The 22,862-nt window shown below is 43.7% G+C and overlaps 2 protein-coding genes and 1 long non-coding RNA gene across 3 annotated transcripts in view; 1 reads left to right on the plus strand and 2 right to left on the minus strand.

The window, feature by feature from the left end:
- LOC134654030 (COP9 signalosome complex subunit 4) overlaps nucleotides 1–22,862 on the minus strand; it is a 176,516-nt gene that overhangs the window by 43,649 nt on the left and 110,005 nt on the right. The gene's annotated exons all lie outside the window — the stretch shown is intronic.
- LOC134653970 (NADH-ubiquinone oxidoreductase 75 kDa subunit, mitochondrial) lies at nucleotides 169–20,498 on the plus strand. The gene is made up of 14 exons (XM_063509338.1): nucleotides 169–236; nucleotides 543–710; nucleotides 1,242–1,573; nucleotides 2,201–2,342; nucleotides 3,009–3,134; nucleotides 4,280–4,375; nucleotides 6,369–6,542; nucleotides 9,848–10,013; nucleotides 11,211–11,362; nucleotides 11,903–12,109; nucleotides 16,333–16,507; nucleotides 17,787–17,949; nucleotides 19,395–19,542; nucleotides 20,252–20,498. Exons 2-14 carry the CDS (start codon nucleotides 546–548, stop codon nucleotides 20,396–20,398), a joined length of 2,193 nt encoding a protein of 730 aa, XP_063365408.1. The 5' UTR covers nucleotides 169–236; nucleotides 543–545; the 3' UTR covers nucleotides 20,399–20,498.
- On the minus strand, nucleotides 21,066–21,983 carry LOC134653806 (uncharacterized). Its single transcript, XR_010097286.1, has 2 exons — nucleotides 21,803–21,983; nucleotides 21,066–21,253 (listed from the first exon to the last, which is right to left on the minus strand). It is a non-coding gene; the product is annotated as an uncharacterized LOC134653806 (long non-coding RNA).

Here is a 22,862-nt window from a genome sequence, read left to right on the forward strand (position 1 = left end):
TGTTTACGTTATACCCAACTCGTTAGAACAAAATGTAATATGAAGTAAATTCACGTACGTTTCTTTTTCATTTGTAAATATTTAGTCAGTAAAAATATAAATTGAATACTTTTAATTTTGCATTGCAATAAAATAATCGGTCTAATTAATGTCTGAAACCAACTCACCCTTACCCCTTGACAGTTTTCTGACTGAGCTGTCATTTCAATCCAACTAATCGAAATTTGTATTTTTAGGTACGATTTTTATAAGAAACGACGCAATTCTACAATTAAATCATTTATCTAAACGGTATTTAGGAGATATTGTGCTATAATAATCCATAATTGATTATAATAATAATTACTATATAGGTTAGCCGTTCTTATGTAACAATAACAGATAATTTTGTCTAATTATCTTGCTAAATAATAAATTATTAGGGCCTTTTATCCTAATCTCAGTTAGCCTCACTCCGTGGGAGTCAGTGTAGAAGTTTTTAAGTGTACAAAAGTGGTCAGAAAGCTGTGCGTAAGTGTTTGACGGGAGTTGTGTTTGTGCAGAAAATGCTGCGCCAGCCGCTGTCTCGGGCGCTAGCGCTGACCGCGGCGCCCCGTGTGGCTCCGGTCGCGCGCCACTACGCCGACCAGGTTCAGAAACAACCGGAAAAGATAGAAGTTTTCATTGACGACAAACCTGTACATGTCTTCCCTGGCACCACTATATTGCAGGTGAGTTGCGCCAACTACGCATATGATTTTGCTCTAATACTATTTTAGAATTTTATAAATGAGTTAAAAGTAATGTAATTCTAGAACCTACATACAGAGTTACATTTTTCACAGTACTTACAGTATACATTATTAAAGAAGGTAAACAAATGCACAAATGGAACTTTAAGATTAAACCTTGTTGTTTGCTTGTTAGGCCTAGATTTAAATCATGCCTATTGCATGTGTGTGACATGTGACCAACGGTCATATACCATAGAGTAAGAGCTTCCCTTCCATTATCATCATTTCCATAATATCATTCATTTCCACGTTTTTATTGTGAAGTGTTTGATAAGTCAGATGATTTATGTTAAATGAATATTTCCACCTAAGATAAATTCCTGGTAAAATTCTGATAAATTGGTGGAAGCAGCAAAATATTTCAAGTTTGCTTTCAATACATATTACACACATCTTAAAAAAAGTTTGAAAACCTTGCCTCTATTTGCCAACCTGAATAACTGATTGTAAGTATATTTAATATTTTAGGCTGCTGCAGAAGTGGGCGTAGAGATCCCTCGTTTCTGTTACCATGAGCGGCTGGCCGTAGCCGGCAATTGCAGAATGTGCCTGGTAGAAGTAGAGAAGTCCCCAAAGCCGGCGGCAGCTTGTGCCATGCCGGTCATGAAGGGCATGAGGATCAAAACCAACTCGGACTTGACCAGGAAGGCCCGTGAAGGTGTCATGGAGTTCCTACTTGTGAACCATCCTCTGGATTGCCCCATCTGCGACCAGGGTGGAGAATGTGATCTTCAGGATCAATCAATGGCTTTTGGATCTGATAAGAGTCGCTTCACTGACATACATTTCTCAGGAAAGAGGTAAGAAGTTGGTACTCTTCATACACTTAAATATTGCAGTCCTGTTCTGAAAATTCTAAAATATAAAGTATGCTTAACTACAATTTACACTAATTGCTGCAGCAAGTATGTTTGTGTTGAATTTATTGAATCCTAGAATGTCAGTTAGTATTGAGTTTCTAATGAATGGGGCTCAGATAATTTTCAAATTCAAATCAATGAACTAGTATTAAATTAGCCTGGATAACAAATAGTTTTTGACTTAAATGGACCTGGTCTAAAATAAAGAATATATTATTATTATTAAATGTGTTCTTATGGCATTTGTACAGTTCTACTTTGGCGAATAACATAACTAAACAATAAATATCCCATAAAGATTTCCGACCAAAGTGTTGTTTCTGGTTTAGGCCGGTTTCTGCTTAAAAATCATATTTTGGCCGAAGGTTCGGTTTCGGCGAAAAAAAACTGCCGAACCTTGCGGCCTCGCCGAAACATGTTTCGGCCGAAACTAGAAAAAAACGAATCTTCAGAATATTTTCGAAAAAACTATTTGTTCTACTAATATGTAGTATCTTCGATTTCGGTTTAGGCTAAATATACGGTTTCGGTCGAATACTAGTTTTACACCATGTTTTTCCCTGCTAGGGCCGTCGAGGACAAGGATGTCGGGCCTCTCATCAAAACCATCATGACGCGTTGCATCCACTGCACGCGTTGCATCCGTTTCGCGTCTGAAGTCGCCGGCGTCGATGACTTCGGGACGACCGGCCGTGGTGGTGACATGCAGGTATACTGTTACTTTACAAATGCAATATGAACTTGTATTTTAGCATTCTTTTATAGGCAGCGTTCAAATAGGGGGCAGCACCCTGCTTATTGAAGCAAAAAAAAAGATTGAGAACCGCTGCCGTAAGGGAACGTGCATGAAATGTAGTGGTCTGCATCTCCTTCATTGACGTGAAGTTTTACTATCAACTTTAAGTTTTAGATTTATGTAGTGGCAGACCTTCCAACGCACACGTCCCTGTTTTGAGGACAATAAGTCTTCCACCTTTCTTTACCAATTATGTAGGTGGGAAAATAAGCTTTCCTCACTAAATTTCAACCTAATAAATATAACCAAATAATTACATGAGTTTCAGAACACATCTTTATATCTTATACCTTTGAACAAGCAATTTTTGTATATAATTGTTGTTGTCTGTCCTAGGGCACCCCGGAGGTGCATAGGGCCTGTATATAATTATGTATATTTATATATTTCGGGGACCTCGGACACGGCTCTAACGATTTCGATGAAATTTGCTATATAAGCGTTTTCGGGGGCGAAAAATCGATCTGGGAAAACGCGCATTTTTGAGTTTTCGTCGAGCTCGGTTTCCCAGATAGTTTGTAAGAATACAAGCAAGAACATGGTTCGGTTCCACATGGTACATGGTGTTTGTGTCGTCAGGTCGGCACGTACGTGGAGAAGATGTTTCTGTCGGAGCTTTCGGGCAACATCATCGACCTGTGCCCCGTCGGGGCGCTCACCTCCAAGCCGTACAGCTTCGCGGCCCGGCCCTGGGAGACGCGCAGGGTAACGTACATTTATTAAACAGGCATACCTGATATTTAGGGGGGACAGACACAAGTTTTTTTCTTTCGGAGCGATTATATCCGAAAATATGCACTTTATCAAATAAATGTTTGTTGAAGACCCCTATTCGTTTTGAAAGACCTATCCAACGATTGCCCCACACTATAGGGTTGAAGCGAAAAAAAATTACACCCCCACTTTACGTGTAGGGTAGGAGCGGTACCCTAAAAATGTTTTTTGTTTTAGATTTTATTGTACGACTTTGTCGGATTTATTGATTTACATCCATGCTAAATTGCAGCTTTCTAGCACAGGACAGAGACAGACAGATAGACATGGCGAAACTATATGGGTCCTTAGTTGACTACGGAACCCTAAAAAGAGTAGAAAGGGTGTAACATATTTGTATACTTCGTCAATTAAATCCTGTCCATATTTACGTGAGGCAGCCGTGATTTGTATAGCATTATTTTTTGGACTTTCCATTTTAGCATCCCAATACAATATAATTATTCAACTTTTTTCATGAATATATTTTTAGAGTTCCGTAGCCAAATGGCAAAAAACGGAACCCTTATAGATTCGTCATGTCTGTCTGTCCGTCTGTCCGTCTGTCTGTCCGTCCATATGTCACAGCCACTTTTCTCCGAAACTATAAGAACTATACTGTTGGAACTTGGTAAGTAGATGTATTCTGTGAACCGCATTAAGATTTTCACACAAAAATAGAAAAAAAAAACAATAAATTTTTGGGGTTCCCCATACTTCGAACTGAAACTCAAAAATTTTTTTTTCATCAAACCCATACGTGTGGGGTATCTATGGATAGGTCTTCAAAAATGATATTGGGGTTTCTAATATCATTTTTTTCTAAACTGAATAGTTTGCGCGAGAGACACTTCCAAAGTGGTAAAATGTGTGTCCCCCCCCCCCTGTAACTTCTAAAATAAGAGAATGATAAAACTAAAAAAAAGTATATGATGTACATAACCATGTAAACTTCCACCGAAAATTGGTTTGAACGGGATCTAGTAAGTAGTTTTTTTTAATACGTCATAAATCGCCTAAATACGGAACCCTTCATGGGCGAGTCCGACTCGCACTTGGCCGCTTTTTCTTTTTATATTATAACGAGTGTGTTGTAGATCGACTCGGTGGACGTGCTGGACCCGCTGGGCAGCAACATCGTGGTGGCCACGCGGACCAACGAGGTGCTGCGCATCCTGCCCCGGACCAACGAGGTACCTAAATGATCACACCACGTATTCCTGACAACCCACTTATTCAGTTCAAGTGAAAATTGGGACTAAACGTGTGCGCCGATTAAAAAATGATCGGCGGCGGCGTTTGCCAAAAAATCGGCGGCGGCGGCGTGTTTTCGGCGTGAAATCGGCGTGACCTTGATTTCAGTTTTCTTAAGAAAAATCATTAATTTGTTGTTTTTCTTGAAAATTTTATCAATCCAGGTTGCTGGTCAATGAACTACGTATTGTTTTGAATAGACTGTGAGTAAAATAGGGTTTGTAAATGAATATAGCATAGCTATAATAACTTAAATTTCTCTAGTAACTGGCTTCCATTAATGGGTTACCTGGTCCCAATGACCTTCGATCCGATCGGTAACTCTCAATTTTCTCATGATTTCATTGGCTTATCGTATTAAAAATGACGTAGGTACTTTAACAAAACAGAACTCCAAATATCCTTGAAGTTTGCTAGACATAGTGGACTGCTATGGATTTATTTATTGGTTTTCTTGTCGTCAGCAGGAAGCACCAGGTTCACTGAGTCGTAACTTCTTTTTCGTTTTTACATTGCTGATGGGACTTTATTGTTTGGTTTCAACCATAGACTAGGAATCCTCTAGACGGAGTTTAGAGCAATTATTTCATGAAACCGATGCTGCCAAAAATACTGGGGTGCGGGGGACGAGGTGAGCGAGTCCCGTGCCGTGATTGGTCCGTTCAAAGACATGGACGACTCTTTGACTCGAAAATGGAGTAAAACTACCGTATATTTGTGGCAGAGGGGGTAGCGCTACTATGCTCAGTCTGGAGGATGTCTTGTCTGTGGTTTCGACAAAGTGAAAATGGAACCCACTCTGTCTTGCAAGTAAATTAGTGTTTTCATAACTATTGTAAGTACTAATTGATATCTACAAAATAATCTAGGTTATTTTCAACTGGTAAACCTAAAATAAATTTAGGTTTAGGTTTTTTATACACAATATTTTTGTTTTAAGATTTTAAGTCTTAATTAACGCATTCACTGCCAGCACGCGTGCATTATATTCCGTAGTCGCTTTTCGCTACATACGGTTTTTGCCATGTTATCGGCTTAGATCGAAGCGCGTAGCAAGCGCTGGCATTGAATGTCTTCATTAAGACACGTGCAATAGTGGCTTCAAAGTTGTGAGCTGGCTGAGTACTATTGGTTTACATGTCCATTTCAATCTAGATCCATTCATTAGGGTGGTATTCCACCTGTCCAATTTCTTGGTCCAATGTGGATTTGCATCTCACATTTTGCCTAATAAGAGAGTGAGACACAATGCACACTGGACAAAGAAATTGGATAGGTGAAATATCATCCTTAGCTAAGCATGACAACTATAGTAGTTTGTGTTACAAGGGATCAAAATGATATATTTCCGTCAAGGGCGTACATTGAATCTAAAATAGAATCCTGAGCGTAATGAGGGATTCAAGTGTTAACGCCCAAGACGAAATAAGTTTGATACTGTGTGACACATACTGCTTTTCACATTAACTATGAGGAAAATAAAAAAAATCTTAGTGTTGACACAATCTGATGCTTAAACAGTTTATTTAAGCTAAAAAAATAATCTGCAAAAAAATGTAAAAATAGTGTGCTAGAACCATAGACTAGGAATCCTCTAGACTGAGTTTAGAGCAATTATTTCATGAAACCGATGCTGCCAAAAATACGGGGTTGCGGGGGGACGAGGTGAGCGAATCCCGTGCCGTGATTGGTCCGTTCAAAGACACGGACCAATCACGGTACGGGATTGACTCGAAGATGGAGTAAAACTACCGTATGAGTGGCAGAGGGGGTAGCGTTACTATGCTCAGTCTAGAGGATGTCTTGTCTGTGGCTAGAACAGAAAAGTGTTCCTTTGATCCCTCCTAGCAGGGAGGAAAAGTGCCACTTTGATCAGGGAAGGAAAAGCTCTTTTCCGAATAGGTGGTGTGAAAAAACATATCTTGCCCTCAGGAGATCAACGAAGAGTGGTTGTCGGACAAGTCTCGCTTCGCGTGCGACGGGCTGAAGCGGCAGCGCCTCGTGACGCCCATGCTGAAGGACTCGCGCGGCAACCTGACCCCCGTCGAGTGGGAGGACGCTCTGGTGGAGGCCGGCCGCGCGCTCAGGGACTGCCCCGGAGACAAGGTACCACAGACAATCCAACCTCTAGACAGGGGGGTGTCACTCCGCAGTTTAGGTACATTTGGCCGGCGCGCCCATCGGACAGGCGTATGGCAGTGGGCTGCCGCTCTTGCGCACGATAGTCGTGTCACGCGGCGCTCGCGCAAAATTAAAAATACACAATGGCTTCGAAACTTACTTACGTGAGATTCAGGCATACTATCTCCGGATAAAATATGTATGTTTACATAATCAACGTTTGTAATTCCTACATATTTATCTTAAAAATAATAAATCAGTGGGTATAGGTATAAAAACTTGTCAAGTGATAACCCCGTGCCGACACTCACAGCTCGGTCATAAAACTGCGGCGCGCAAAGGAGATTCACGGTTCGTGCGCGGTTATAAGTTTCAATTTTGCTTGCAGGCGGCGATATAGGTGTAATTTTATACCTAATCTGACTTTTGTGAAGGAGTGAATTTTCTGTACGGTAGTACTATTAGTTATTCTGTGCTCTAGACATAGCATAGTCGCGCTACCCCCTCTGCCACACATACGGTAACGTTACTCCATCTTCGAGTCAATCCCGTGCCGTGATTGGTCCGTGTCTTTGAACGGACCAATCACGGCACGGGATTCGCTCACCTCGTCCCCCCGCACCCCTGTATTTTTGGCAGCATCGGTTTCATTAAAGAATTGGCCTAAGCTCAGTCTAGAGGTTGGATTGTCAGTGCAAGGTACGAAGACAGTCCGGGAGATGGCGCTTGTTGCAGAGCGCAGTATTAAATGTTACTTAGGCCCACTTGCACCATCCCACAAACCCGGGGTTAAGCGGTTAAATCGTTAACCAAGTGTGAAATTGTACTATGGTAACTCCAGGTTTAACCGGTTAGCCTCGGGTTAGTGAAATGGTGCCAGTGGGCCTTATAGTCTGTCAAGCCGGATATGTCAGTAGCAATGTAAAGCAAATTAAAGTATGGTATCCCTAGGAAACGAACAAAAAGCAGTAATGTACATTGAACAACGATGAAATGTAAACGAAACAGTTCCACAGATAATATATAAATGATACTGACAAGATTTGCTTGACCAAGTATATTTATGAATTATGAAACTTACGCACCAACCACCGTGCACGGTGCAACCTTTACCATATAATAAGCATTGGGTAAAGATCGGTTTTCCTAGGATAGCGGTGCCGTCATATAGCGGCCGTCTCCATACTAAATAATACGGCTAAATATGGATGTCGTAGTATTTGTATGGAGACGGCCGCTATGTGACGGCACCGCTTTCGGAGGAAACCAAAGCTTAACCCATAGATTAGTATACAGCCAAACAACGGGTTAAAAATTCATAAAATTCGTGTAACTTGTTTGCGGTTTTTTTTTTCAAATTGATGAATCCTTGAGACTAAGTGTAAGGCCCGAGTGGACAATCGAAGCGGAGCGTTCGGCGGGGCGTGCAGCATGGCGTCGGGCTCACAAGTGATTTTAGCAGCGTGCACTAAGGCCGCTCCTATACGTTTATTGCATTTGTTTAACATGCACGCCGTACGCCCCGCCCCGCTGCACGCCCAACTCGAGCGTCCACTCAGGCCTTAAGCTTTGGATTCCTCCGAAAACGGTGCCGTCATATTACGGCCGCTATATAGCGTTGACCAGAGATGTGAAAAATACTTTATAAAAAGTATTTAAATACAAAATACAAATACTTCCTTGATATACTATTTCAAATGCAAAATACAAAATAGTTTTTGAATTTGTATTTAAAATACAAAATACGAAATAGGTATTTTCAAAATACTTTTTAAAAATACAAATACTTTGCGATAAAAGGTACTCTGAATAGTGAATACCTAGTCTGAATTAAAAAGTATTACTCAAAATATCCGAATTGAAAAGACTCTCTTCATTCTTTGAAAACAGTGTGTCAATCAGTCCTCTAAGTGCAAATTTCTAGTTCTTTGCTCATATTAACCGGAAGGATGGATGGATGATGGTTTATAACGGACAATTTTTAAAAGCATTAATTTAGATTTGTAATGTTTTACAGCTAGTATAATGCCTCTCGTTAGTGTGATGAAAACGTCTCGTTTGTGCAGAAAAGTTTCATCAGGGCAGAAAAGTTTGTTCTCCTCTCGTACCTTGAAACCCTCGCAACACTCAAGATTCCACTTTTTTAACCACTCGCTACGCTTGTGGTCATGTGCGACGTTACTAAACAGATTCAACAGTATGAGAGAGTTGCCAGGATTGTAATATCAGAATTGTAACATTGTAACACCTACATTACCTACTATAAAGTATTTTGTATTTTGAAAATAGAAAATAGGTCCCAAAAACTATTTCAAATAAAATACAAAATAGTTTTCTTCAAAAGGTATTTAAATACAAAATACAAAATAGGTATTTTGCATTTAGTATTTGCATTTTAAATACAAGTATTTCAAATAAGTCACATCTCTGGCGTTGACTGACGTCACTAGAACGTTGTCTATGTAAACAAAATGGAGCGGTTTCCTAGACGGCGTTACGTTACGTTGATTGTCAACGTAACGTAAGATGACGGCCGTCATGACCTTGTCGATAGTTTCGTGAACGTTTTATTAGATAGCGGTGACGCCATTTTGAATAAATGACACGAGATTTGAATAAATGATTCCGTACTACGATTATTTTCCTCTTCTGATGATATTTCATCCCCCAAGTAAATTATACAGGGTGCTTCCTGTAACAGGAGCAATAAATTAAAGTGTAGGCTGTACTCCTCAAACTGACCAACATTTGTTCAGCAACTTTTGAAAATAACTCATATTTTGATTTTTATTACACTTTAAAGTTTAGTCTAAAACGCAATGTACTGCAAATTTTGTTATGTTTAAAGCGTGACAAGCAACGTCAAACACACTGATGTCAACGTACATTGAAGGCAATATTTATTTTGTATGAAAAAGAGGAAGTCTAAAGGATTCATCACTTTAAAAAGTTGCTGAACAAATGTTGGTCAGTTTGAGGAGTACAGCCTTTAGTTTAATTTATTGCTCCTGTTACAGGAAGCACCCTGTAGATGATCAAGCAAATCTTGTCAGTAGGAAAAGGCGCGAAATTCAAATTTTCTATGGGACGTTATCCCATCACGCCTACATTTTTCAAATTTGCCGCTTTGACCTTGGTGGATGACGGTGTGTTATGACGCCGTGGTACTTTCCACATGTCGCCACCGTAAAGACGGCCGTCTTTTGCTGCCGCTATATGACGGCCGTCATATCACGGCACCGTTTTCGGAGGAATCCAAAGCTTTACACTTACTGAATACATGTTGTTAGCTGGTGGTGGTGGCGGGCGCCCTGGCGGACGCGGAAGCCCTGGTGGCGCTGAAGGACCTCGCCAACAAGCTGGGCAGCGAGGCGGCCTGCACCGAGCAGGGCTTCCCCACGGCCGGCGCCGGCACCGACCTGCGCTCCTCCTACCTGCTCAACACTAAGATCGCCAGTGAGTATGGGACCAGGCTATCGTTGGTCTGAAGGACCTCGCCAACAAGCTGGGCAGCGAGGCGGCCTGCACCGAGCAGGGCTTCCCCACGGCCGGCGCCGGCACCGACCTGCGCTCCTCCTACCTGCTCAACACTAAGATCGCCAGTGAGTATGGGACCAGGCTATCGTTGGTCTGAAGGACCTCGCCAACAAGCTGGGCAGCGAGGCGGCCTGCACCGAGCAGGGCTTCCCCACGGCCGGCGCCGGCACCGACCTGCGCTCCTCCTACCTGCTCAACACTAAGATCGCCAGTGAGTATGGGACCAGGCTATCGTTGGTCTGAAGGACCTCGCCAACAAGCTGGGCAGCGAGGCGGCCTGCACCGAGCAGGGCTTCCCCACGGCCGGCGCCGGCACCGACCTGCGCTCCTCCTACCTGCTCAACACTAAGATCGCCAGTGAGTATAGGAGCGGGCTATCGTCGGATAATATGGTCCGGCAATATTAGCGCAAAAAGATTCAGTCACAGTAAAAAAAAAATCAATTCAAGGATTTGAAAATACCACAAATAAGTTCTATAAATCTGTAAACTAAGAGACAGACTAAGGGACTGCAACTTTGGCAACCAAAGAGAGCCTCAATTTACCTTGACGAAGATATTTTTAATTTATTTTATTTTATTGATAAAAATGTTTACATGACTTTACAGTTAAACCAATGCGTCACGAAACTTAGACTAACAGCAATAACAATACTTATAACAACAACAATTATAACAACAATAATAGTACATTACACTAGCACAGACAAATTACGTTGAAACAGTTGAGCCACCTATCCATCGCCTCACAGAGATATATAAATTTAAAATTTCTTTATTTAAGGCAACATATATTATGGTCCATACATTTGTTAGTTATAGCGTATGATTTTAAGTATGTTAGTAACAATGAGTAACCTAATAAATAACCTAAAAAATTTAATAATGCACACTCTGTCAAGTAGTGATATATCTTCGCTGCAGCCGCTAAAAGGCGCTAAGAGGCTGACAAAGCAAACTAAACTCTGTACTAACTATTACAAAATGAGTTTATTGAGACATAAACGTCAAATTTCATAGCTTAGATTGGCTCGATCAATCTGTACATCAATAGATCTAAATTGTATTGAGTCTTACAACCTTTTCTTGTAACGATTACCTCTATTTTTTTACCCAGACGTTGAAGAGGCGGACTTAGTGCTACTCGTCGGCACAAACGTCCGTTTCGAGGCCCCCCTGCTCAACGCGCGCATCCGCAAGGCCTTCATCCACCGCGACACGGATGTGGCCTTCATCGGGCCGAAGGTCGATCTCACCTATGATTACATTGTGAGTGCCCACTTCACAGCCATTCTTTTGTGTTTTAAAACTAGGACAGGGGTTGGCAAACTTTTGACAAGAAAAAGCCAACCGCATAGAAAGCGTCAGTCTCAGGAATCAGGAATGGGACTACAGTTTTATTTTATTTTAATTGAATTTTTTGGGCGGCATCTCGAGCCGCGATTGTATTTGGTCGATTTGCCCCACAAGTGTTACAAAGTTTGCTGTTATAATCGTTGCATTAGCTAAAATAGAATATAAGTTTTAGTAATTATTATCTCTTTACTACTGCTATTATATTAGGTACACTGTTAATATCACTACATAGTATAAAACAAAGTCGCTTCCCTCTGTCTGTATGTATGCTTAAATCTAAAAAACTACGCATCGGATTTTGATGCGGTTTCTCAATAGATAGAGTGATTCAAGAGGAAGGTTTATGTATAATTTGTTAACCCGTGCGAAGCCGCCGGGTCGCTAGTTCGATATAAATTCACTTTGCGGACTGCTATCGCAATATCGGAATAACAGTTATCAATATCCTTTTAGCACGTCGGCGAGGACGCGTCGATCGTGAAAGAGCTCGCGTCCGGCTCGTCCTCGCACCCGGTCCTCAAGCGGCTGGATCAAGCACAGCGGCCTGTAGTCATCATCGGCGCCGACCAGCTGAGTGGTGCGGACGGCGCCGCGCTGCTCGCGCACACGCAGGAGCTGGCCTTGAAGCTGCAGGACAAGCTCGCTGACAAGGACTGGAAGGTGAGACATAGGGTCATCAGAATAGCTTCATTCTTGAATTAAGGTAAAGGTGCCAAGATGAAGTGACGACCAACTTGGCGCAGTCGGTGGTAGGATCGTGAAAGAGCTCGCGTCAGGCTCGTCCTCGCACCCGGTCCTCAAGCGGCTGGATCAAGCGCAGCGGCCTGTAGTCATCATCGGCGCCGACCAGCTGAGCGGCGCGGACGGCGCCGCGCTGCTCGCGCACACGCAGGAGCTCGCCTTGAAGCTGCAGGACAAGCTCGCTGACAAGGACTGGAAGGTGGGTCAAAGAATCATCAGAATAGCTTCATTCTTGAATTAAGGTAAAGGTGCCAAGATGAAGTGACGATCAACTTGGCGCAGTCAGTGGTAGGATCGTGAAAGAGCTCGCGTCCGGTTCGTCCTCGCACACGGTCCTCAAGCGGCTGGATCAAGCACAGCGGCCTGTAGTCATCATCGGCGCTGACCAGCTGAGCGCGGCGCCGCGCTGCTCGCGCACGCGCTGGAGCTCGCCTTGAAGCTGCAGGACAAACTGGCTGACAAGGACTGGAAGGTGAGACATAGGGTCATCAGAATAGCTTCATTCTTGAATTAAGGTCAAGGTGCCAAGATAAAGTGACGACCAACTTGGCGCAGTCGGTGGTAGGATCGTGAAAGAGCTCGCGTCCGGCTCGTCCTCGCACCCGGTCTTCGCGCGGCTAGAACGCGCGCAGCGGCCTGTAGTCATCATCGGCGCCGACCAGCTGAGCGGCGCGGACGGCGCCGCACTGCTCGCGCACGCGCAGGAGCTCGCCTTGAAGCTGCAGGACAAACTCGCTGACAAGGACTGGAAGGTGAGACATAGGGTCATCAGAATAGCTTCATTCTTGAATTAAGGTAAAGGTGCCAAGATGAAGTGACGACCAACTTGGCGCAGTCGGTGGTAGGATCGTGAAAGAGCTCGCGTCAGGCTCGTCCTCGCACCCGGTCCTCAAGCGGCTGGATCAAGCGCAGCGGCCTGTAGTCATCATCGGCGCCGACCAGCTGAGCGGCGCGGACGGCGCCGCGCTGCTCGCGCACACGCAGGAGCTCGCCTTGAAGCTGCAGGACAAACTCGCTGACAAGGACTGGAAGGTGGGTCAAAGAATCATCAGAATAGCTTCATTCTTGAATTAAGGTCAAGGTGCCAAGATAAAGTGACGACCAACTTGGCGCAGTCGGTGGTAGGATCGTGAAAGAGCTCGCGTCCGGCTCGTCCTCGCACCCGGTCTTCGCGCGGCTAGAACGCGCGCAGCGGCCTGTAGTCATCATCGGCGCCGACCAGCTGAGCGGCGCGGACGGCGCCGCACTGCTCGCGCACGCGCAGGAGCTCGCCTTGAAGCTGCAGGACAAACTCGCTGACAAGGACTGGAAGGTGAGACATAGGGTCATCAGAATAGCTTCATTCTTGAATTAAGGTAAAGGTGCCAAGATGAAGTGACGACCAACTTGGCGCAGTCGGTGGTAGGATCGTGAAAGAGCTCGCGTCAGGCTCGTCCTCGCACCCGGTCCTCAAGCGGCTGGATCAAGCGCAGCGGCCTGTAGTCATCATCGGCGCCGACCAGCTGAGCGGCGCGGACGGCGCCGCGCTGCTCGCGCACGCGCAGGAGCTCGCCTTGAAGCTGCAGGACAAACTCGCTGACAAGGACTGGAAGGTGAGACATAGGGTCATCAGAATAGCTTCATTCTTGAATGAAGGTAAAGGTGCCAAGATGAAGTGACGACCAACTTGGCGCAGTCGGTGGTAGGATCGTGAAAGAGCTCGCGTCCGGTTCGTCCTCGCACCCGGTTCTCAAACGGCTGGATCAAGCACAGCGGCCTGTAGTCATCATCGGCGCTGACCAGCTGAGCGCGGCGCTGCGCTGCTCGCGCACACGCAGGAGCTCGCCTTGAAGCTGCAGGACAAACTCGCTGACAAGGACTGGAAGGTGGGTCAAAGAATCATCAGAATAGCTTCATTCTTGAATTAAGGTAAAGGTGCCAAGATAAAGTGACGACCAACTTGGCGCAGTCAGTGGTAGGATCGTGAAAGAGCTCGCGTCAGGCTCGTCCTCACACCCAGTCCTCAAGCGGCTCGAGCAGGCGCAGCGGCCTGTAGTCATCATCGGCGCTGACCAGCTGAGCGCGGCGCCGCGCTGCTCGCGCACGCGCTGGAGCTCGCCTTGAAGCTGCAGGACAAACTGGCTGACAAGGACTGGAAGGTGAGACATAGGGTCATCAGAATAGCTTCATTCTTGAATTAAGGTCAAGGTGCCAAGATAAAGTGACGACCAACTTGGCGCAGTCAGTGGTAGGATCGTGAAAGAGCTCGCGTCCGGTTCGTCCTCGCACCCGGTCCTCAAGCGGCTAGAACGCGCGCAGCGGCCTGTAGTCATCATCGGCGCTGACCAGCTGAGCGCGGCGCTGCGCTGCTCGCGCACACGCAGGAGCTCGCCTTGAAGCTGCAGGACAAACTCGCTGACAAGGACTGGAAGGTGGGTCATAGAATCATCAGAATAGGTTCATTTTTGAAAAGGTAAAGGTGACAAGATAATAACTTGGATCTGTGTAAAGAATGTATGAACTCTGTGAGGCGATGGATAAGCGTGAATCTTCTGTCTTTTATTAGTTTTTCTTTCCCACATTTGTTCTGTTTTTAAAAGATAAGATAAAGATAAAAGATAGTTTATTCAAGTGGGCATAATTACAATGCGCTTATGAACGTCAAATAAAGCTAGGTAGACCGGCTCCAACCCTACACCTCTGCCCCGAGAAGATTTAAATCCCCCCTCAATTGGAGGAGGGTATCCCAATATGGGACCGGCAACAAACTCGGCGGGACATATCTTTTCAAAAATAATTACATCTTATAATTAACATGCATTACGAGAAAATAAGGGAAAAAATACAATTTAAATTACTATAGAATTCATGCAATTATACACATAAGGTGTAATAGAAATTTGATTTAGAAAATATACATACACATACATATGTACATGGAATCATACAAATTCGTAGCTCTTTCAGACTTTCTAGACTGTATCATGTACCTTGTTTGTATAAATACTGTCTATTTTAAATTTCACAGCGCATTAGTCCGCTGTAATGCTGTGTAAATTTTATGAATCAATAAAATAAAATAAAAATAAATAAAAAAAACTTGGCGCGGTCGATGGTAGGATCTATGTGGGTGAAAATCCGTTGCTATTTTACAGGCTTTTATTTTGTTTCACCTGTGCCGTTGTCTGTCTGTCTGTAATCAAATCTTGCAAGTTAACACATTCATTGCCACCCAGCCAAACAAGACACTCGCGCCAGGCCACAAAAAATTCTTCATATAAAGCTGTAGTACCACGATCCCGACTATCGGGTCCTTCGGCCTGGGAACGAAATAATAAAATACCCGATAGTCGGGTTTTCGACACTGAATGTGTAAAGGTAAAAGTGACAAGATAAAGTGACGATCAACTTGGCGCAGTCGGTGGTAGGATCGATGTGGGTGAATATTTATTTAGTTTCATCTGTGCTGTTGTCTGTTTGTTTGTAATGAAATATTTCAAGTTAAAATTAACCCACTTCCCGGTTTCCGATGATTTAGATTTAGATTTAGATATTTATTCTCATAATATGAAATTACATTATAAATTATGCTAAACTAATCTACATGAATTTATATTATGATCGTCATTAACATTAACATGATATTATTTATTAGATACAAATTAAAAATGTCTTAAAAATAATCAATCTTCTGTCAACAATTTTATCAATTCATGTCAAAACAAAATACGGGAATAACTAAGTACGAGTATCTCTTAATGATCGTCATGTTCTAAACTGAAACTGAAACTGAAAATTTGCATACATATGTTAATCGGATTACAATGCAATATTATGGTACCCTTGAGCTAATCTGACCATGGAAATAGAAGGTGGCCAGGAACTCTGTGATACAACAACGCAACCTAATTGTGTTTGAGCTTTGTTAGAACTGTCTTGATGAATATAAGTTTCATGTGGAAAGAAAAGTAAAAATTACAGTAAAAGCTTGTACCAAAAAGGAAATTTTTGCCAAAAAGTTATTTCAGAGCATACTTTCTAGATTATTCCTTCATATTCAGAGTCACAAGTTCATTTTTAAAGTGCATAACAACAGAAATCGAAGTGGCAACCATTCTGATTTTCTACTATAACCATTTCATTAATTTATTGGTCGTATTTAGGTCCTGAACGTGCTTCAAAGGACCGCGTCACAAGTGGCGGCCTTAGACATCGGCTACCAACCCGGCGTAGACGCAGCTCTGGCCGCCGGACCAAAGGTTGTGTACCTGCTGGGCGCGGACGCAGGGGTCGTCACACGCGACAAGCTGCCCAAGGATGCTGTCGTTATATATCAAGGTGAGACAACAAGTCGGACCGAAGGTTGCGTATCTGCTGGGCGCGGACGCAGGGGTCGTCACGCGCGACAAGCTGCCCAAGGATGCTGTCGTTATATATCAAGGTGAGACAACACGTTGGACCGAAGGTTGCGTATCTGCTGGGCGCCGACGCAGGTGTCGTCACACGCGACAAGCTGCCCAAGGATGCTGTCGTTATATATCAAGGTGAGACAATAAGTCGGACCGAAGGTTGTGTACCTGCTGGGCGCGGACGCAGGGGTCGTCACACGCGACAAGCTGCCCAAGGATGCTGTCGTTATATAAACACGTTGGACCGAAGGAAGGTGGTGAGACCACCTACCTAAACCTGTTGTTAGGTGATTTGAAGACCCGCAATTGTACTACCTTCAAAAAGCTGCATGCGGCTCGCGGGTTGCGGTTTACCGGTCCCTGGCTTAAAATCGTTGCATTTCGTATTAGTGATGGGTAGGACATCAATTTAAAATGAGTTTGTATGAGTACCTCATTTTCTAAAATGAGGTGTTACAATGTCTTACTTCAAATGAGGTGAGGTACTAGCATCTTTTCAGCGTCGACTATTCCATTAATTCCAACAGCGACAATTTTTTTAATGTATATTCATGTTATGTATTCATCACTTCCTTTACAAATAAATAAATCTATCTATCTATCTATATATTGTTATACGCTACAGTATTATAGGTAGTTGTTTGTGATGCGCGCGAGTGAATGAGTAAAATGAATAGAGGAGTGAAGTAAGACATTTTTGCGGTACGAAGTATTGCGACAAATTAACAAAATGAGTGGTACAAATGAGGTGCCTCACGAGTGAGCGACTCAACACTATTTCGTATTGATATTGTTAATGAGCGTATTTTTAAGATTTGGGACCCTGAGCTTGTAAAGTATGCCATCTCACAGCCACTCAAAACTGGCCGTGAAGTCCGGATTGTGTTAATACGCTCCTGTTGATTACGTATATTTGTTTGTGTCATAGAAGGTAGGATACTATAGAAGCGGTATACGCGTGCCTCCGTGAGGGACAAAACATACGCAATGCGACGCTATGATTGGTCGAATTTATTTGTTGCCCACCATAATCCATACTAATTTACGGTGGGGACTAAAAAAAAATGTGAGACTGTGACAAGGACAAACAATAATAGCGCTTTCGCTGCTGCTCCTACTGAAAGATACATAAGACTATCCCGTTCGGTCATTTCCCCCCACCCCTCATGCCCGATCCAGTTAAAATACTAGATTCATGGTTTGTGTAGGTCACCACGGCGACGCGGGTGCAGAGATGGCAGACATCGTGCTCCCCGGCGCGGCGTACACGGAGAAGCGCGCCACGTACGTGAACGCGGAGGGGCGCGCGCAGCAGACGCTGCCCGCCGTCACGCCGCCCGGCAAGGCCCGAGAGGACTGGAAGATCATCAGGTACCGTAAAACCTCACGACTATAGTCCAAAGCTTCCTTCTATGGCCCAAAATTAACTGTAATTTTTTCGTTCACGTGTATCTTGTACTGTATTTTTTGTAGTTCTAAGGCTAGGTATGTTTATAAGTGGAAGAAAACTCGGTACTTGCCAGCACAATACGGTAGAGTTGGGGTTGAGATCGCGGACATCATGGATGTTCCGAATTACGCTCACAGCGCTCACAGCACGCTCACGACCGGACCGATTCACGTTCATAGCGCTTACATGAGATATCGTGACGTCATTGGTGAAGTCAATGGACGGCGCTCACGGTGCTCACACTCCCAGGCGAGCACCTTGAGCGTAAACGTCAAGGTGACGTTTGACAATGACAGGAGAGACGTGAAAAAATATTCAGTTATCTAACTGATTCGGATCGGCAGCCAGCACTGTAAGCGTTGTGAGCGTGATTCGGAACATAGCCTATGGCACCTGGGTCTGGCATATGGTTGGCGCGACAGTATCTCGCGGCGAGATAGACTAACCGTTTTTTACTCACTATGTTAATAAAAGAGGGACGGGTAGCCTATCTTGCCGCGAGATACTGTCGCGCCAATCCTGTGCTAGCCCGGCAGGCGCGGCGTACGCGGAGAAGATTGCCAGCTATGTGAACGCCCGAGGCTGATTAACCGCCCCGTCCTATAGGGATATGATGCTCGTATTTCTCTACGACTAGCGGCGTTATAATGACAGCGTCCGTCTCTTTCAATCACGTAGATAAAGTTATCCGTAATACGCCTGCTAGACTCTCGTTGGTGCCACTCAGGAAGTTTGATCATTAGATGTTGGCCCGAAGCACAGTACGTTTGCTTTTCGTGGCAGCTTTCGATACGCCGCCACGAAGTGTTGGAACAATCTGCCACCTCCAATTAGAAATTCTACGTCAATAGCAACTTTAAAAAGTAAAATAAAAAAGTATTTAACCGATGTTCAAACTTCCAACACATGAGCTGACGTACTGCGCTAGATATTATTACTGTTATAGCACGGAATTATGTACAGATTTATTGTCAAATAAATCTATCACCTCCTCTTCCACATATTGTACATACATATTAAGTTTTGCATTTAATTTTATTCAATATTATTTGTGTTTTTAATTTTAATTGGTTGCCCTGAAAACCAGCGCCATGGCTAAGAACAATAGTCATCGGCAGATGCTGAGTGGCATCCATTTTGGTGTCTTGTATTAGAATAATATATATTGTATTATAGGTTAAGATTTGACACCATATAAACCATTTCTATTTCTATATTGAGAGAGCGCCACGTCTAGCGCGCCTTTTTAATCCTTCGCTTCTATGCACGTGTCTAATTTGTATAAAATACCTCTCCTTCACCGTTAGACCTTATCTCGTTGCAATAAGGTTCACGAACGCTTACTGACTTGTTGTTTCACTTGCAGAGCCCTATCAGAGGTGGTAGGCGCGCGGCTGCCGTACGACAACCTAGACGAGGTGCGCTTGCGGCTCGGCGAGGCGAGCCCCGCGCTGCTCACGTACGGCGACGTGCAGGCTAACAACTACTTCGCGCAGGCGCGTGCGCTCAACCAGGTATACCATACAATATGTTCACAATTAACATTATTTATTGCACTATATCCCCTATACTATAGCCTCCTAAGGCGTAACCATACTAATCAATAATCTAAGCTACGATCCTGTAGTGTAGGAAATAATCTTGCGTTTTTTTCCATTTTTTCCTTTAATATAAAATTTGGAGTATCGCTCGCAGACGTATCTGCTTGTTAAAAAATTGATTTAGAGTCTTGCGTTGTTTGAAAATTGAACGAAACAAAGCAAAAGCGACTCTGTTCCAATGGAATATGGTTTAAATTTCATCGAACTGAAGAAGTACTGTAGGTACTACCTTAGGCCTTAGGAGGATAGTATAAATGTATAGGGCCTATACGTAGCCTGCTCAACCCTCAAATCCCACCACTTTCGAAATATTAAAATCCTTTTAACTCCTGGGAGTTTTTGATATTTCGAAAATTTGGAATTTAGAATTAAACGGGAACGTTAATTCGTGGGCACAAACAAACTGCCTCTCATGAATGCATATACCATCTCCATTCCGTCTACGGTAAAAAAATCTGAGATTACATATTCGAATCTAAAACTCTGTACGAAATATCGTGGGACATTCAACAGTACACGTAGATCTTCCATCAAGAAAACATAGTGCTTTTTTCCCTTCTAGATAATAATAAAAGCCAATTTAAAGTTTGTGCTAAATTGACCCTTATCTCGCTCACCACAGAGTCTCCAAAAGCCCGTGTCGGGCAAGCTGGACGTGCAACTCAAGACGCTGGAGGACTTTTTCATGACGGACGCCATCTCGCGCGCCTCGCCCACCATGGCCAAGTGCGTGCAGGCCGTCATCAAGCAGAAGGCGTCGCCTTATTAAACCGGCACTACGGTACTTTCTACCTTATTTTGTAGAACTTAGAGCACATTTTTGAACGGAGAAGCGAAACGTTTGATATGCCAGCTAAATAAAAAAGTTGGGCGCCATTAGTACGCGTTATGATGTAAGTAGAAAGGGTGCAACGATCGCGTAGTTCTGATGAAACTGTGACGTTTTAATATCTAAAAATATATTTATTATCAATAATAATTAATAATCAACGTTTTTTCTGCACTTTGAAAAAAGTTCTACATAAAATAGGGTAGAAAATACCCGACTTAGACTTTCAAATGCGGCGTATTTAATAAGTATATTCCTGATATCTACCGCTCGATTATTATATTTATTAATTGTTTATAGTACAGCAATCGAGCGGCAGATATCTTCTAGGGTAATAAAATAACAAATTTTTATTTTGCCTTTCTGCAATCATTTTTTAGAAGAAAATACTTCAGAAAAGCATCTTATAGTTGAATCTTAACTCACTCATTCTTTTATCTAAGAGCAATTTTAGTGAATTCGACTATGTACATTGTGATTTTGAAGCTATTTATTTTCTTATTGTAAGGATAAACTAGTGTTTTCAACTTTCCAAACTTTCCAACCTCAAATTATATGAAATAAAACATAGTAAAAGGGAACGAACGAAATGCTACTGAGAACGGACGTGTAACAACAGGTTATTGTATTGTATATAGTAAACAATTGTAGCATAAAATAAACGTAGTATAATGATTGTCGAAATTTTATTTTATTTCATCTCCTTTTCGAGAATTATACGTGTATATAAACTTATAAAGCGTTTCAAAGATTTGGAATTCGCAGCGCCTTCACATTATTCGTTTTGCAGTAACTCTGAAAAAGATAACAAGACGCTGTTTAGTGTATCACTGTATCTGTGGCGATTACCAGAACAGCCTGTCGAGTGATAGAGGGCAAGACCCTTCTGAACAAGTTACTAGGTAAGTGTTATACATGCATCAATGACTTTCTGCACAGGCCGCTTATACACAGCATCTTTTAGCGTGGCGGTGGTTTGCGTTTGTACAGTCGGCCAAAAATGTGGTTTACCTACGGTTGAGGTTCGTTTGAACGTAATGAGACAACAAGGTCGATTTGACATGAATGTCAGTGACAATTGTCAACCTTAGCGATCTCGCAGAAACTTTTGTCAAAACTGGTAGACCACTTTCTTGGCCCACTGTACCTGACCAACCGCCAGCGCGTCTTGTAGTGCGATTGATGGCGATCGGAACTTCGTTCACCGGAGCTACTACTTTTACGAGAGCCACGGACGCAAGCGGAGCGCGGCTCAGCGCCTCAGAGAGTCTTACATTTGATTGAGCGTGCGCGCGCTTGCGTCCAGTCCGCAGTCTAATAGGACAGTATTGTACATGTACATACCTCAATGACTTTTTGCACAGGGCGTTTATACACAGCTTCCTTCAGCGCTGCGGCAGCGTGCCTTGCAAATTGCTTATGCGCGGCTTCTGTCCCTGACCAACCGCCAGGCTGGGCTTGGCGTTGTATCAGCGCGTCTCGTAGTGCGGTATATGGCAAGAGGAACTGCGGTCGCGGCGGGTGCGGCGGGATACGGCGGCATTCTGAGCGAGTAAGTACATATAGAACTCACTTAGGCTGCATATCCATCAGAGATGTGCGAGAATGCGTAATGAGGGATGTGTTTGTTAAGAACCTATTGAATCACTTCCACTCCACTTCCAACACAATCCTCGCTCAGCGACAATTGATTCTTAACAAACACATCCCTCGCTACGCATCCTTTCACATTGGAAACGCAGCCTTAAGCGCTGTAACTACGAGATTTGGACTTATCTTATCTTATCTTATCTTATTATTTTCGGGGGCCCTTACGGATACACTTCGACCCATAGGGATCTTTTGTGCAATTACCCCCTGGAGAAGATCCGTCAGCTACTCAAGAGCTTTTCCCACCATATCCATGTGTCGGATGATGGAGCTCATGGGTAGCGTTTTAAAGTCCTTTGGTTCCAGATATCCTGCTCCAAAGTCCTTCATTCTTTGTCTGGCGAGGGCGTGACATTCACACATTAAGTGTTTCACTGTCTCTTCCTCTTCGCCACACATACGACAATCGGTGTTGTCAGAATGTCCCATCTTGGTCAGAATTCCCTTGACCCCGTAATGACCAGTGAACACCCCCGTTATGATTTGGAGTTGTCTTTTGCTAAGTTTCCAAAGCTTTTTGCTCCAGCCGGAGTCTACTCCTTGCATGAAGAGCTTTGCATGCTTTAGACCCGTCAGACTGTTCCATTCTTCCTGATGTTTGGTCTTGGCATGGTCTTTAATAGCCGTTGTGATGGTTCCCTGTGAGAGCCCCACGAATGGTTCCGGACCTATAAAGTTGCTTTCAGATCCGGTTCTGGCAAGTTCATCTGCATTTTCATTGCCTATGAATCCCTCGTGCCCTGGGATCCATACC

Source organism: Cydia amplana, chromosome 14 (genome assembly GCF_948474715.1).
Source record: "Cydia amplana chromosome 14, ilCydAmpl1.1, whole genome shotgun sequence".
Lineage (NCBI taxonomy): Eukaryota > Metazoa > Arthropoda > Insecta > Lepidoptera > Tortricidae > Cydia > Cydia amplana.

What these genes read in the sequence shown, in the direction of transcription:
- LOC134653970 (XM_063509338.1), top strand. Translation starts at nt 546, where the DNA reads ATGCTGCGCCAGCCGCTGTCTCGGGCGCTAGCGCTGACCGCGGCGCCC. An exon ending in ATCTCACCTATGATTACATT is followed by an intron (nt 11,363 to 11,902) that starts GTGAGTGCCCAC and finishes ATATCCTTTTAG; the next exon opens with CACGTCGGCGAGGACGCGTC. An exon ending in AGGCGCGTGCGCTCAACCAG is followed by an intron (nt 19,543 to 20,251) that starts GTATACCATACA and finishes CGCTCACCACAG; the next exon opens with AGTCTCCAAAAGCCCGTGTC.